This window comes from Procambarus clarkii, chromosome 27 (genome assembly GCF_040958095.1).
Source record: "Procambarus clarkii isolate CNS0578487 chromosome 27, FALCON_Pclarkii_2.0, whole genome shotgun sequence".
Lineage (NCBI taxonomy): Eukaryota > Metazoa > Arthropoda > Malacostraca > Decapoda > Cambaridae > Procambarus > Procambarus clarkii.
Window position 1 is genome coordinate 14,026,506 of NC_091176.1, and position 15,475 is coordinate 14,041,980.

General features: G+C 49.8%; 1 protein-coding gene across 1 annotated transcript; it reads left to right on the forward strand.

Moving 5' to 3' along the window:
• Positions 1–10,234: 10,234 nt before the first annotated feature.
• On the forward strand, positions 10,235–15,475 carry LOC138369150 (filaggrin-like). The gene is made up of 2 exons (XM_069332083.1): positions 10,235–10,383; positions 12,784–15,475. Exons 1-2 carry the CDS (start codon positions 10,235–10,237, stop codon positions 15,473–15,475), a joined length of 2,841 nt encoding a protein of 946 aa, XP_069188184.1.

Here is a 15,475-nt window from a genome sequence, read left to right on the forward strand (position 1 = left end):
GGACTAGTCGCTCGTGCTGGTCCGGGAACCTTAACCCCCCCCCCCTCCCCCACCTCCCCAACCACCTCCGTCCGACCCAAAAATATGTGGTCACGGTGTTTCTAGATATTATGTAGCTCGGTGTGTGTCAGACCTGTACCTGGGAGCGTCTAGCCACCCCCCCCCCTTACATATCTTTACCTTAGTGCCCCCCCCCCACTACCTCTCCCGTCACCTGTCCCCCTCCCACATCCCTCCACCCCCCCCCTTTTTCCCTTCTATCTTTTTTTTTTTTGCGACGGGGGGAAGGTGGGATGGAGGTCAAAAGAGGATGGAGAGGGGGCAGGTGAGGAAAAAAGTTTAGAAATGGAGAAATAAAGAGTTAAAGAAGCAGGCGGGCTGTCCACCTTGCTGACACGATGAGGGGTGTACTCACCTAGTTGTGCTTGAGCTTTGGCTCTTTGGTCCCGCCTCTCGACTGTCAATCAACTGGTGTACAGATTCCTGAGCCTACTGGGCTCTGTCATATCTACACTTGAAACTGTGTATGGAGTCAGCCTCCACCACATCACTGCATTCCATTTGCTTACTCTGACACTGAAACTTTCTTTCTAATGTCTCTGTGGCTCATTTGGGCTCTCAGTTTCCACCTGTGTTCCCTTGTTCGTGTTCCACCCGTGCTAAAGAGTTTGTTTTTGTCCACTCTATGAATTACCCTGAAAATTTTGTAGGTAGTTATCACCTGTGTGTGTGTGTGTGTGTGTGTGTGTGTGTGTGTGTGTGTGTGTGTGTGTGTGTGTGTGTGTGTGTGTGTGAATTAAGCTTTCTCTTTTTTTTTTGTCAGGGAACTGTGAGTGTATGCGATTCTTCACATGTATTTTAACATATGTGGATGTATATGAATACTTCCACAGCATATGTATACTGTGTATCATTCACCCATACACACTCAGATGGTTGTGTGCATATTTTAATGCTCCGTTTCAGGGTTGGGTTTTTCTTGTTCTTTTCTCCTCGAATTATGTATTGTGGGGCTTGATTGACCTCGAGTAGATGGAAGCTCTTGGGCCCACCAGCTGTGGCAGCTGCCGTCTCATCTTGGAGTAAGCTTTCTAACACTGGGTGTTGTGATATTACCACGGTGTTCCACCCCCTGGTGGCTTGGTTCAGGGGTCGTGTGTTGAAGGCTTCCTGGAGTCCTCTCGCCGCCTCTACTTTGTCCTTCGCATTAATTCTAAGAAATTGAAGCTATCTTACATCGTTATCTCTCCTTGCTTCTTTCTTCTATCGTCGCTTTTGTGGGAACCGACCTGTGAGATTTATATTTATTTAATTTATATGAATTTATATTTACGTTAAATTATATACTTCGATAGCAATTTGTATAATGATAAGTGGACTGTATTTCTGCAATAATCTCATAATCTCACAAATCGATCCTCTACACATTAGGGGGGTTTATTAAATTTATATATATGCAGCCAATCAAACTACAGTAACTACATACATTGAAAAGGTTCCTTATCTTATAGTACAGCAGGTTAGTCCACCAGGTATAACTAGGGTGTAGACACCAAATTATCCTCTTTGAGGTAGCTTTCATCCCCCAGTAACTGGTGCACAAAATCTTGCTTCCTCGTCTTGACCTGTCAAAAGGGCGCTAGCTGTAAAGCCAGATTCTATATATGACAAGCTATATCAGAGAAACTGTACATGGAACATTGAAGACCTGGCTTAATTACCTTTAGTTTGAGGCTATGTCGCGTTCTAACCGGATCACCCTATATAATGACATTAATGGCCATAAATGAAAGATACATGGGTTTCGGAAAGAACACTTAACTTGAATTTGTTGACAGCGTGTGATAATGGTACACCTTTGGTTTCCATAACACTTCGTCCAAGTAAAATTAACAGGAGCCGAATTTGCTCCCGTGTGAGCCTCTGGTCTAGTATCAACAATGGCTGCATCTAACACTCCATACTATTGACGCCTGGCCGACATTGTCCAGATATGATAGGAGCCAAATTTGCTCCACACGTCTCGGAGGTGACACAACAATGCCTGCCCTCCTTCCTCCCTGACGCCTGGCTTACATTGTCCAGATGTCCAAAGGTGATAGAAGGGTCACATTTACTCTACTTTAATATTGATAATTAAGTTAATTTATATAAGATGTTTTATGATGGTAAAGTCCAAAGACTAATGTATTTAAGAATAATTCCCAGCAGAATAGCTGGTGAATTATAATAGTATGTGGTGATGATATCCCGTTTTCTATAGACGGTAATTCCACTACAAGTTACGTTTTCTATGGGTAACTTGTTTATACAATACAGCTATTATCTGTATGATTATTAAATGGTGTCGGATTTTCCGACAGCTTTCTGTTGCCGCCTCTTTCTTTACTACATAATTGCCTTGTTGCCGATACTCTCATCTGTCCTCTTGCTGCCCTGCTCTCCTATCCCTAAGCCACACTCGCGTCTCCCCTCCCTATCCCCCCCTCTTTATCTTACCTCCGTATCTCGCCTCCATATCTCACCTCCCTATCCCACTTAACCTGTCCCCCCTTCCGTATACCATCTCCCGACCCCACTTCTCTCTTCCTATCCTTCACCCTTCTAGTTATCCTCCCCTTCCCGCCACGTCCATCTTTGACCAGAGCGCCCATAATGTTTCATATAAAGAGCAGCGGTCCGACAGGGAGGCGTTATCGTGTATCGGATTTGGTTGTGGGCAGAACACTGCTGTCTGAGGGAGTTTATTGAGGCCCTTCGTCCAGGCTCTCGGTCTGGTGATGGGGCTGGGGAGGAGGGCAAGATGGTCATGTGTTCTGGGAGAAGAGAAGGGGGGAATGAGCATTGTTTCATGATGTTATTTTTGTAATTTATTTTTGTAATTTATTTTTGTGGGGGAATATGACGCATGGTATATGGTGTGGAAGCTCGACTCGTGGTAGACGGCAAGACTATATAAGGCTGACTCATTTTCCTCAGAGACGGACGGGCTATTCATGCCCGTGCCATCTTTTGGGTGGCTTTATCTTGATCAATTACCTCAGAGACGGATTCAGGCGATGAGTCACAATAACGTGGCTGAAGAATGTTGACCAGACCACACACTAGAAGGTGAAGGGACGACGACGTTTAGGTCCGTCCTGGACCATTCTCAAGTCGATCCATTCTCGACTTGAGAATGGTCCAGGACGGACCTAAACGTCGTCGTCCCTTCACCTTCTAGTGTGTGGTCTGGTCAACAGAGACGGATTGTCTTTTACTCTACCGGCTTTGGATGACTATATAGTTTTGACTCGAGTGACTTGAGTGACTTTTGACTTGAGTGCCTAAGTAGTTATTTTATATAGTGATTTGGAGCACTTTTTTTTACCCATTTGTGAGGCAATACTGTCTCGTTGAGTGAAGTTTAATGTGTTTGTAATAAACTAATTTCGTTATTGTAAATTAGAGCACCCATCTTCACTATTTTTTTTTTCATTTTTAAGATGGATTGTGTTTCATGGTGATGGGATTGTGGGTTATAGTGATGGCTCCCTGATCCGATTGTGGGTTATGACATCCCCTTGCTCCTCAGGTGAAAGTACTTATAGTAACTATTCGGTGGATAGTACCAAAGTGATGGACCACCAGAAAGTACCAATATGTAGTGATGGACCACCAGAAAGTACCAATATATAGTGATGGACCACCAGAAAGTACCAATATATAGTGATGGGCCACCAGAAAGTACCAGTATATAGTGATGGACCACAAGAAAGTACCAATATGTAGTGATGGACCACAAGAAAGTACCAATATGTAGTGATGGACCACCAGAAAGTACCAATATGTAGTGATGGACCACCAGAAAGTACCAATATGTAGTGATGGACCACCAGAAAGTACCAATATATAGTGATGGACCACCAGAAAGTACCAATATATAGTGATGTCCCACCAAGTACCAATATATAGTGAGGGACCACCAGAAAGTACCAATATATAGTGGTGAACCACCAGAAAGTACCAATATATAGTGATGGGCCACCAGAAAGTACCAATATATAGTGATGGGCCACCAGAAAGTACCAATATATAGTGATGGGCCACCAGAAAGTACCAATAAATAGTGGTGGACCACCAGAAAGTACCAATATATAGTGGTGGACCACCAGAAAGTACCAATATATAGTGATGGACCACCAGAAAGTACCAATATATAGTGGTGAACCACCAGAAAGTACCAATATATAGTGGTGAACCACCAGAAAGTACCAATATATAGTGGTGAACCACCAGAAAGTACCAATATATAGTGGTGAACCACCAGAAAGTACCAATATATAGTGATGGGCCACCAGAAAGTACCAATATATAGTGGTGGACCACCAGAAAGTACCAATATATAGTGGTGAACCACCAGAAAGTACCAATATATAGTGGTGAACCACCAGAAAGTACCAATATATAGTGATGGACCACCAGAAAGTACCAATATATAGTGGTGAACCACCAGAAAGTACCAATATATAGTGGTGGACCACCAGAAAGTACCAATATATAGTGGTGGACCACCAGAAAGTACCAATATATAGTGGTGGACCACCAGAAAGTACCAATATATAGTGGTGAACCACCAGAAAGTACCAATATATAGTGAAGGACCACCAGAAAGTACCAATATATAGTGGTGGACCACCAGAAAGTACCAATATATAGTGATGGGCCACCAGAAAGTACCAATATATAGTGGTGGACCACCAGAAAGTACCAATATATAGTGGTGAACCACCAGAAAGTACCAATATATAGTGAAGGACCACCAGAAAGTACCAATATATAGTGGTGGACCACCAGAAAGTACCAATATATAGTGGTGGAAAACCAGAAAGTACCAATATATAGTGGTGGACCACCAGAAAGTACCAATATATAGTGGTGGACCACCAGAAAGTACCAATATATAGTGGTGGACCACCAGAAAGTACCAATATATAGTGATGGACCACCAGAAAGTACCAATATATAGTGGTGGACCACCAGAAAGTACCAATATATAGTGGTGGACCACCAGAAAGTACCCTTTTGTATTATTAAGTTTGAACAAACCGGGAATCCTAGGGCCTAAAACACGCTATCTTATGCCTAATATACTGTAGTACATACATGTGCTATACTAGGCCTAGGAATATTTTAGTTTGGTTTTAGCTTTATTTTTTCCGGACTATATAAATATATAAAATTAACTATATAAAATTAGTGGTACCACCAACCAGTAGTTTCCAGGCGGTCCATCAAAGCTCAGTGGTACACTAGACCAAATTGTTATCGTAAGTACTCTCATTTTAGGAGGATGGGCTGGCTATGGTGATGGCTGAGTGCTCTGATTGTTGGCTATGGTGATGGCTGAGTGCTCTGATTGTTGGCTATGGTGATGGCTGAGTGCTCTGATTGTTGGCTATGGTGATGGCTGGGTGCTCTGATTGTTGGCTATGGTGATGGCTGGGTGCTCTGATTGTTGGCTATGGTGATGGCTGAGTGCTCTGATTGTTGGCTATGGTGATGGCTGGGTGCTCTGATTGTTGGCTATGGTGATGGCTGGGTGATCTGATTGTTGGCTATGGTGATGGCTGAGTGCTCTGATTGTTGGCTATGGTGATGGCTGGGTGATCTGATTGTTGGCTATGGTGATGGCTGGGTGCTCTGATTGTTGGCTATGGTGATGGCTGGGTGCTCTGATTGTTGGCTATGGTGATGGCTGGGTGATCTGATTGTTGGCTATGGTGATGGCTGAGTGCTCTGATTGTTGGCTATGGTGATGGCTGGGTGATCTGATTGTTGGCTATGGTGATGGCTGAGTGATCTGATTGTTGGTTATGGTGATGGCTGGGTGATCTGATTGTTGGTTATGGTGATGGCTGGGTGATCTGATTGTTGGTTATGGTGATGGCTGGGTGATCTGATTGTTGGTTATGGTGATGGCTGGGTGATCTGATTGTTGGCTATGGTGATGGCTGGGTGCTCTGATTGTTGGCTATGGTGATGGCTGGGTGCTCTGATTGTTGGCTATGGTGATGGCTGGGTGATCTGATTGTTGGCTATGGTGATGGCTGAGTGCTCTGATTGTTGGCTATGGTGATGGCTGGGTGATCTGATTGTTGGCTATGGTGATGGCTGAGTGATCTGATTGTTGGTTATGGTGATGGCTGGGTGATCTGATTGTTGGTTATGGTGATGGCTGGGTGATCTGATTGTTGGCTATGGTGATGGCTGAGTGATCTGATTGTTGGTTATGGTGATGGCTGGGTGATCTGATTGTTGTTACTGTGATGGCTGATCTGATCAGCCATCATCGGTGATCTGACTTTGGGTTCGTTTGGACGATCACTTCTCAAAGCCGCAAGTTCACACACTTGGTGTCAGTGGTTGTGTATAGTGTCAGTGGTTGTGTATAGTGTCAGTGGTTGTGTATAGTGTCAGTGGTTGTGTATAGTGTCAGTGGTTGTGTATAGTGTCAGTGGTTGTGTATAGTGTCAGTGGTTGTGTATAGTGCCGGTGTTGTAGTGCTGCGTGTAGTGACGCCGAGGGGGGGGGGGTTAGGGTGTGTGATTGGCTTCTGGTTGACAATTCTTTGCATTTAGAGGACGTGGATGAATCATTTGGATGTAACTTCGAACATAAGAAGTGAACGAAACGCCTCGAGAACAGTTGGGATGCACTGAGTTGTGAGTCACCCGTAAAGTGCTGTCGTTCACGGGGACAGTGATGGAATAGTGAACATTTACGACATGTTCCGAGGCTGGGTGATGGAGCTCCCAGCCCCGTGACTCCCAACTGATGACGTGCGAACTTATCTCGAACATTGCTTCACAAACGTGCCCCCCTTGTTCGAATTACGTATCTGTAAATGCTTCACACACACACACACACACACACACACACACACACACACACACACACACACACACACACACACACACACACACACACACGGCCTGCAAATACTTATAATGGCCAACAGAAACACAACGCCTAAGCCTAAGTACACACACACATAATTATAATATAACATATATTCGAGAAAATAATTAATATTGTTTAGTCCGACCACATTAAAGCCATTAACGTTGAGGGTGTGTGTGTGTGGGGCCGGGCAGCCGATTAAGGGAGGGGGGGGGGGTGTTTGGCGGCCTGATTCTTGATGAAACCACGAGGTGTATTTTAGCACCTTTCTCCACTTTGTCCTGTTCTCTTATTCATTCTTTCTCACGTTACCCTTCGCCTCTGTCTCTCTCTTTACCGCCTGTCTTATGAGCGTTAGGAACACACGTTCCTCCATGCGAGTTCGCAAATGATCTCCTCCGGGAGCCGGTGGGCCAAGCGGACAGCACGCTGGACACGTGATCCTATGGTCCCGGGTTCGATCCCGGGCGCCGGCGAGAAACAATGGGCAGAGTTTCTTTCACCCTATGCCCCTGTTACCTAGCAGTAAAATAGGTACCTGGGTGTTAGTCAGCTGTCACGGGCTGCTTCTTGGGGGTGGAGGCCTGGTCGAGGATCGGGCCGCGGGGACACTAAAGCCCCTAAATCATCTCAAGATAACCTCTTCCCCACTACCCATCATACTTTGATTTCCTCATCTTCCAGTTTCAAGTCCTCTATCTCCTCCTCTCCCTTCCTTGCACCTTTCCCTTCCTGACCCCCGTTTCATTAAGTCATTAGCCAGAAGGAATGTCATTAACGACGCCACGAGTCGCCCCTCTGGTAGTCGCGGAATCCATGTAAGTGGAAGTATTGACCAGGCCTTGTTGCTCTTGCCCCCCCCCCCCCGGCCCTCCCGATGAGTTATTTGAACAATGTGGTGACCCAGCGGTGACCCAGCGGTGACCCAGCGGTGAGAGGGAGGAGGTGTGTGGCCGTGATGGCTGCACGCCGCTAGTGTAGGGAAGAGGAATTGTTAACACACACATTACTGTGTGTGGTGATGTGGACTACTCCATGCGTAAGAGGCATGAGGAAAGGCTGCGTGAGATGCACCTCACGACACTGGAAGATAGAAGAGTAAGGGGAGACATGATCACTACCTACAAGATTCTCAGAGGAATTGACAGGGTAGATAAGGATAAACTTTTTAACACTGGTGGTACGCGAACAAGGGGACACAGGTGGAGACTGAGTACCAAAATGAGCCACAGGGACGTTAGAAAGAACTTTTTCAGTGTCAGAGTAGTTAACACGTGGAATGCATTAGGCAATGATGTGGAGGCTGAATCCATACACAGTTTCAAATGTAGATATGATAGAGCCCAGTAGGCTCAGGAATCTGTACACCAGCTGATTGATGGTTGAGAGACGGGACCAAAGAGCCAGAGCTCAACCCCCGCAAGCACAACTAGGCGAGTACATACACACACACACACAGCCAGCGACAATTATCCACTTTACACAACGTTTTGGCACTGGAATGGTTGGAGCACTGATCTGCCCGGCGCTGAAACATTTGGGCCACTGGTGCCGTTCGGGCGACACTAACAATGGGAAGCTGGTGCCGGTAATGCTGAAGTCGTCCAGATGCTGAAGTCGTCCAGATGCTGAAGTCGTCCAGATGCTGAAGTCGTCCAGATGCTGAAGTCGTCCAGATGCTGAAGTCGTCCAGATGCTGAAGTCGTCCAGATGCTGAAGTCGTCCAGATGCTGAAGTCGTCCAGATGCTGAAGTCGTCCAGATGCTGAAGTCGTCCAGATGCTGAAGTCGTCCAGATGCTGAAGTCGTCCAGATGCTGAAGTCGTCCAGATGCTGAAGTCGTCCAGATGCTGAAGTCGTCCAGATGCTGAAGTCGTCCAGATGCTGAAGTCGTCCAGATGCTGAAGTCGTCCAGATGCTGAAGTCGTCCAGATGCTGAAGTCGTCCAGATGCTGAAGTCGTCCAGATGCTGAAGTCGTCCAGATGCTGAAGTCGTCCAGATGCTGAAGTCGTCCAGATGCTGAAGTCGTCCAGATGCTGAAGTCGTCCAGATGCTGAAGTCGTCCAGATGCTGAAGTCGTCCAGATGCTGAAGTCGTCCAGATGCTGAAGTCGTCCAGATGCTGAAGTCGTTCGGAAAATGAAACACAAACAAACTTTGTTTTAAATAGAAGAAATTTTACAATAACATTTCTTCTGTTTAAAACACCCATTCCGTGAATATTTCTTCTCTATGAATATATGATCAAATGTATGGGCAAGAGATAAAAAACAAATCCAAAATATTTGTTCACATATTTTGATATAAATAAAAATGGAAATGTTCGTTTGTGCAGAATCTCTGAAAGTTCTTCACCGACTGCTTTGAAATTTTCGCAGAACGTTCCATTCGCATCCGAGCGTGTTTTTATATACGTATTTTATAGATGCCACACCTGTGACAGGTAAACACATGTTTCTTTTTAAAACAGCGCCATCTATTACACGGAAGAGCAATACACGCTGTACTAAATATGTTACAATTCCATTTCAATGTTTCCAATTGCATTAATAAATAGAATTTTCATAGAATTCAATTTATTTTCAGTTTTTATTTAATTATTTTGTGTGACATTGCCTTGGAATTGAGCTGTGTTGTTTACCATACTGTTCATTTTGTGAGTATAGTTTAATTTTTTTTATTATTTCATTTTGTTAACTGTTCCACCTATTTTTCAGTGATGGGAAAATCAGATAATTTCATGTCCCCAGTTTTCTGATGGGAACATCAGATCATTTGGGATTGCATCGGACCAGGGAGTGGGATATGGTGGGGAGGACGAGGGGACAGGGGAGGGGGGGGGGGATGGTGGAAACGAGGAGACTGTGAATGGAAAATGGTGGGGAGGACAAGGGGACAGGGGAGGGGGAGATGGAATGGAGGATGAGGGGACGGTGGAGTGGGGAATGGTGGGGAGGACGAGTGGATGGGGAGTGGGGAATGGTTGGGAGGACGAGTGGATGGGGAGTGGAGAATGGTTGGGAGGACGCGGGGATGGGGAAGTGGGGAATAGATGGGAGGACGAGGGGACAGGGGAGGGGGGAATGGTGGGGAGGACTGGGGGAAAAGGCGAAGGTTGCTGTGGCTCAGCAACGCATGGCCGGGTACAGCTAGTGCGAAATAAAAATCCAGAACCTCCGCCAGCATTGGACCCATACTTACACGTTAAGGTTCATACACAGAGGGCGACAAGAAATTTGTGAAATCCCACAAGGCCAGTAAGTGAGGGTACGCTTAGCACCCCGATAAACAACATGAAAGTGGACGATCTAGACAGCTTCTTTATGCATGATATCCGAACCCTTGACAGTGTATCTGGTATCAACACGGACATTACAGATTTTGAAAAAGAAGTTGACAGCATGACCGTGCTCTCCTACCTGGGGTCCAGACTTGCGGAATTGTATATTTATATAGAAATGTAAAGGGCAAGTAGCAGGAGCACTCAGTGTAATGTGGAGAAAAAGCCTGGATACAGGGGAGATACCAGAAGCTATAGATATTAGAATTTATAGATATTAAGAATCTATAGAGATACTAGAAGATATAGATCCCCTATACAGAGAAAAAATAAAGCATTGACAAAAAACTATAGTCCATTCGTACTATATGCATAATACAAGTTTTTGAAAGAGTGATTAGGAGTCTGGGACCAGATTCCCGAAGCATTTACGCAAGTACTTAGGAACGGGTACATCTTTCCTCAATTTTTGAGGGCTTTGGTTACATTTATTAAACAGTTTAAAGTATGAAAACTTCACAATCAACTGTTGTTATTGTTCCAAACAACCTCCTGGTGATTTGGAGCTCATTAACTGTTTAATAATTGTAAACAAAGCCGCCAAAAATTGTGAAAAGATGTATAGGTTCGTAAGTGCTTGCGCAACTGTTTCTTGAATCTGGCCCTGGAATCTGGAAATGTATGTGAATGCATGTGTGTGTATATATGTATGTATATATGTATATGTACGTATATGTGTGTGTGTGTGTGTATATGTATGTGTATAAAGTACATATGGAAGTTGATCAGAATTGCATTTCACCTTTGTAAATGCACATTAATGACACTTCGAACACTATATGTAGGGCATACGTAAATCTGTGTATCTATGTATTTACGTATGCTTAGCTTAGCTATGCTTAGCTTAGCATTTAAAAAAAGCACCGAATCACCTTCTGTGGTTGATTGTTCAATAAACCCTTGAACTATATGTTTAACACATCTCTAACCCTGTCCATGGAGGACAGAAGAAAATGTATATATGTTGGTTAGCATTGTAAATGTGTGGCCACGTCTGTGGTAGAAAAAAAATGAAACTATATCAAGTCCAAGCACATTGATAAGCTCTATAGGCTCAGGGCACAGTCCCCTGAGGCTCAGGGCACAGTCCCCTGAGGCTCAGGGCACAGTCCCCTGAGGCTCAGGGCACAGCTTCATTGCCTTTTATTATCATCATATCAGCTATAGAGAAACACACAAATCACAGCTTCGTGTCATCTTTTGCAGATGACACAACAATTCAGCGTGAAAATTACTTGTGTAGAAAACATTGGAAAACTACAAGCTGATTTTAATTCAAAGTTTTTGACTGGTCAGCAGAAAATGACATGCTGTTTAACAGTGATAAGTTCCAGATACTTGGGCATGGAAAAAATGAAGATCTTAAAAACAAAATACAGAATATAAGACACAATCACATCTACTCATAGTGGGAAAACAGCGTGTTAAGGAGCTAGGAATAATGATGTCTGACGACCTAACGTTTAGGGAGGAACACGCGCCCACAAGACAGTGGCCCTCTACAACACCACGTCTACAATAGTGCCCCCTAAAACAGTGCCCCTACAATACCACCACTACAACATCACCCCCCCTACAATACCACCACTACAACATCACCCCCCCCCCTACAATACCACCACTACAACATCACCCCCCCCTACAATACCACCACTACAACATCACCCCCCCCCCCTACAATACCACCACTACAACATCACCCCCCCCTACAATACCACCACTACAACATCACCCCCCCCCTACAATACCACCACTACAACATCACCCCCCTACAATACCACCACTACAACATCACCCCCCTACAATACCACCACTACAACATCACCCCCTACAACACCACCACTACAACATCACCCCCTACAACACCACCACTACAACATCACCCCCTACAACACCACCACTACAACATCACCCCCTATATCACTACCACCACTACAGAAACACCCACTACAAGAGCACTACAACACCACAGTCACAGTACCCCCCCCTACAATAGTACCCCCACTCCAACCCCCACTACAATTTGACAAACCCAGAATTATGGGGACACTTTAGGATTATCCCAACCTAAACCCTAAATTCTTACCTTTACCCCCTGAACCTCAATAGTCATAAATTCCAGAATACGACAGCGCTTAGGTGACAATGATGTGAGGAGCAGGAGGGGGAGGAGGGGTGTGGAGCAGAGATATAAAAGGGGGAAGGGGGGGGGGGTAGAGCAGAGATATAAGAGGGGGAAGAGGGGAGGTGGAGCAGAGATATATAAGTGGGTAAGGATTGTCATATATGAGGGGGAAGCAGTGTTTCTTGACATGGGAGGTGGTAGGGGGCCTCTTGTTGACCCTCTGGAGGGAAGAGGAGGTGGCCAAGCCAGCTTTGCAGTCCACCCACCCACTCAAGCCAGGTGGAGTGTAGCCATCTACCCAAGCCTCCTAGAGTGGACCCAAGCCACTCAAATAATTTCCTTACTCCAGCAACACAAGCAGAGTTTTGACACGCCAGACACTGCCAGCAGGCCGCAGACACGCCGGACACTGCCAGCAGGCCGCAGACACGCCGGACACTGCCAGCAGGCCGCAGACACGCCGGACACTGCCAGCAGGCCGCAGACACGCCGGACACTGCCAGCAGGCCGCAGACACGCCGGACACTGCCAGCAGGCCGCAGACACGCCGGACACTGCCAGCAGGCCGCAGACACGCCGGACACTGCCAGCAGGCCGCAGACACGCCGGACACTGCCAGCAGGCCGCAGACACGCCGGACACTGCCAGCAGGCCGCAGACACGCCGGACACTGCCAGCAGGCCGCAGACACGCCGGACACTGCCAGCAGGCCGCAGACACGCCGGACACTGCCAGCAGGCCGCAGACACGCCGGACACTGCCAGCAGGCCGCAGACACGCCGGACACTGCCAGCAGGCCGCAGACACGCCGGACACTGCCAGCAGGCCGCAGACACGCCGGACACTGCCAGCAGGCCGCAGACACGCCGGACACTGCCAGCAGGCCGCAGACACGCCGGACACTGCCAGCAGGCCGCAGACACGCCGGACACTGCCAGCAGGCCGCAGACACGCCGGACACTGCCAGCAGGCCGCAGACACGCCGGACACTGCCAGCAGGCCGCAGACACGCCGGACACTGCCAGCAGGCCGCAGACACGCCGGACACTGCCAGCAGGCCGCAGACACGCCGGACACTGCCAGCAGGCCGCAGACACGCCGGACACTGCCAGCAGGCCGCAGACACGCCGGACACTGCCAGCAGGCCGCAGACACGCCGGACACTGCCAGCAGGCCGCAGACACGCCGGACACTGCCAGCAGGCCGCAGACACGCCGGACACTGCCAGCAGGCCGCAGACACGCCGGACACTGCCAGCAGGCCGCAGACACGCCGGACACTGCCAGCAGGCCGCAGACACGCCGGACACTGCCAGCAGGCCGCAGACACGCCGGACACTGCCAGCAGGCCGCAGACACGCCGGACACTGCCAGCAGGCCGCAGACACGCCGGACACTGCCAGCAGGCCGCAGACACGCCGGACACTGCCAGCAGGCCGCTTACACGCCGGACACTGCCAGCAGGCCGCTTACACGCCGGACACTGCCAGCAGGCCGCTTACACGCCGGACACTGCCAGCAGGCCGCAGACACGCCGGACACTGCCAGCAGGCCGCAGACACGCCGGACACTGCCAGCAGGCCGCAGACACGCCGGACACTGCCAGCAGGCCGCTGACACGCCGGACACTGCCAGCAGGCCGCTGACACGCCGGACACTGCCAGCAGGCCGCAGACACGCCGTACACTGCCAGCAGGCCGCAGACACGCCGTACACTGCCAGCAGGCCGCAGACACGCCGGACACTGCCAGCAGGCCGCAGACACGCCGGACACTGCCAGCAGGCCGCAGACACGCCGGACACTGCCAGCAGGCCGCTTACACGCCGGACACTGCCAGCAGGCCGCAGACACGCCGGACACTGCCAGCAGGCCGCTTACACGCCGGACACTGCCAGCAGGCCGCAGACACGCCGGACACTGCCAGCAGGCCGCAGACACGCCGGACACTGCCAGCAGGCCGCAGACACGCCGGACACTGCCAGCAGGCCGCAGACACGCCGGACACTGCCAGCAAGCCGCTTACACGCCGGACACTGCCAGCAGGCCGCAGACACGCCGGACACTGCCAGCAGGCCGCAGCCACGCCGGACACTGCCAGCAGGCCGCAGCCACGCCGGACACTGCCAGCAGGCCGCAGACACGCCGGACACTGCCAGCAGGCCGCAGACACGCCGGACACTGCCAGCAGGCCGCAGACACGCCGGACACTGCCAGCAGGCCGCAGACACGCCGGACACTGCCAGCAGGCCGCAGACACGCCGGACACTGCCAGCAGGCCGCAGACACGCCGGACACTGCCAGCAGGCCGCAGACACGCCGGACACTGCCAGCAGGCCGCAGACACGCCGGACACTGCCAGCAGGCCGCAGACACGCCGGACACTGCCAGCAGGCCGCAGACACGCCGGACACTGCCAGCAGGCCGCAGACACGCCGGACACTGCCAGCAGGCCGCAGACACGCCGGACACTGCCAGCAGGCCGCAGACACGCCGGACACTGCCAGCAGGCCGCAGACACGCCGGACACTGCCAGCAGGCCGCAGACACGCCGGACACTGCCAGCAGGCCGCAGACACGCCGGACACTGCCAGCAGGCCGCAGACACGCCGGACACTGCCAGCAGGCCGCAGACACGCCGGACACTGCCAGCAGGCCGCAGACACGCCGGACACTGCCAGCAGGCCGCAGACACGCCGGACACTGCCAGCAGGCCGCAGACACGCCGGACACTGCCAGCAGGCCGCAGACACGCCGGACACTGCCAGCAGGCCGCAGACACGCCGGACACTGCCAGCAGGCCGCAGACACGCCGGACACTGCCAGCAGGCCGCAGACACGCCGGACACTGCCAGCAGGCCGCAGACACGCCGGACACTGCCAGCAGGCCGCAGACACGCCGGACACTGCCAGCAGGCCGCAGACACGCCGGACACTGCCAGCAGGCCGCAGACACGCCGGACACTGCCAGCAGGCCGCAGACACCCCGGACACTGCCAGCAGGCCGCAGACACCCCGGACACTGCCAGCAGGCCGCAGACAAGCCAGTCAAGCCAGACACCGCCGCCTTAA

Bases quoted from the DNA above. Each gene is read 5' to 3' on its own strand.
- LOC138369150 (XM_069332083.1), top strand. From the start codon at position 10,235: ATGAAAGTGGACGATCTAGACAGCTTCTTTATGCATGATATCCGAACC. The intron at 10,384-12,783 runs GTATATTTATAT...TTGACACGCCAG, and splicing joins GGGTCCAGACTTGCGGAATT to ACACTGCCAGCAGGCCGCAG.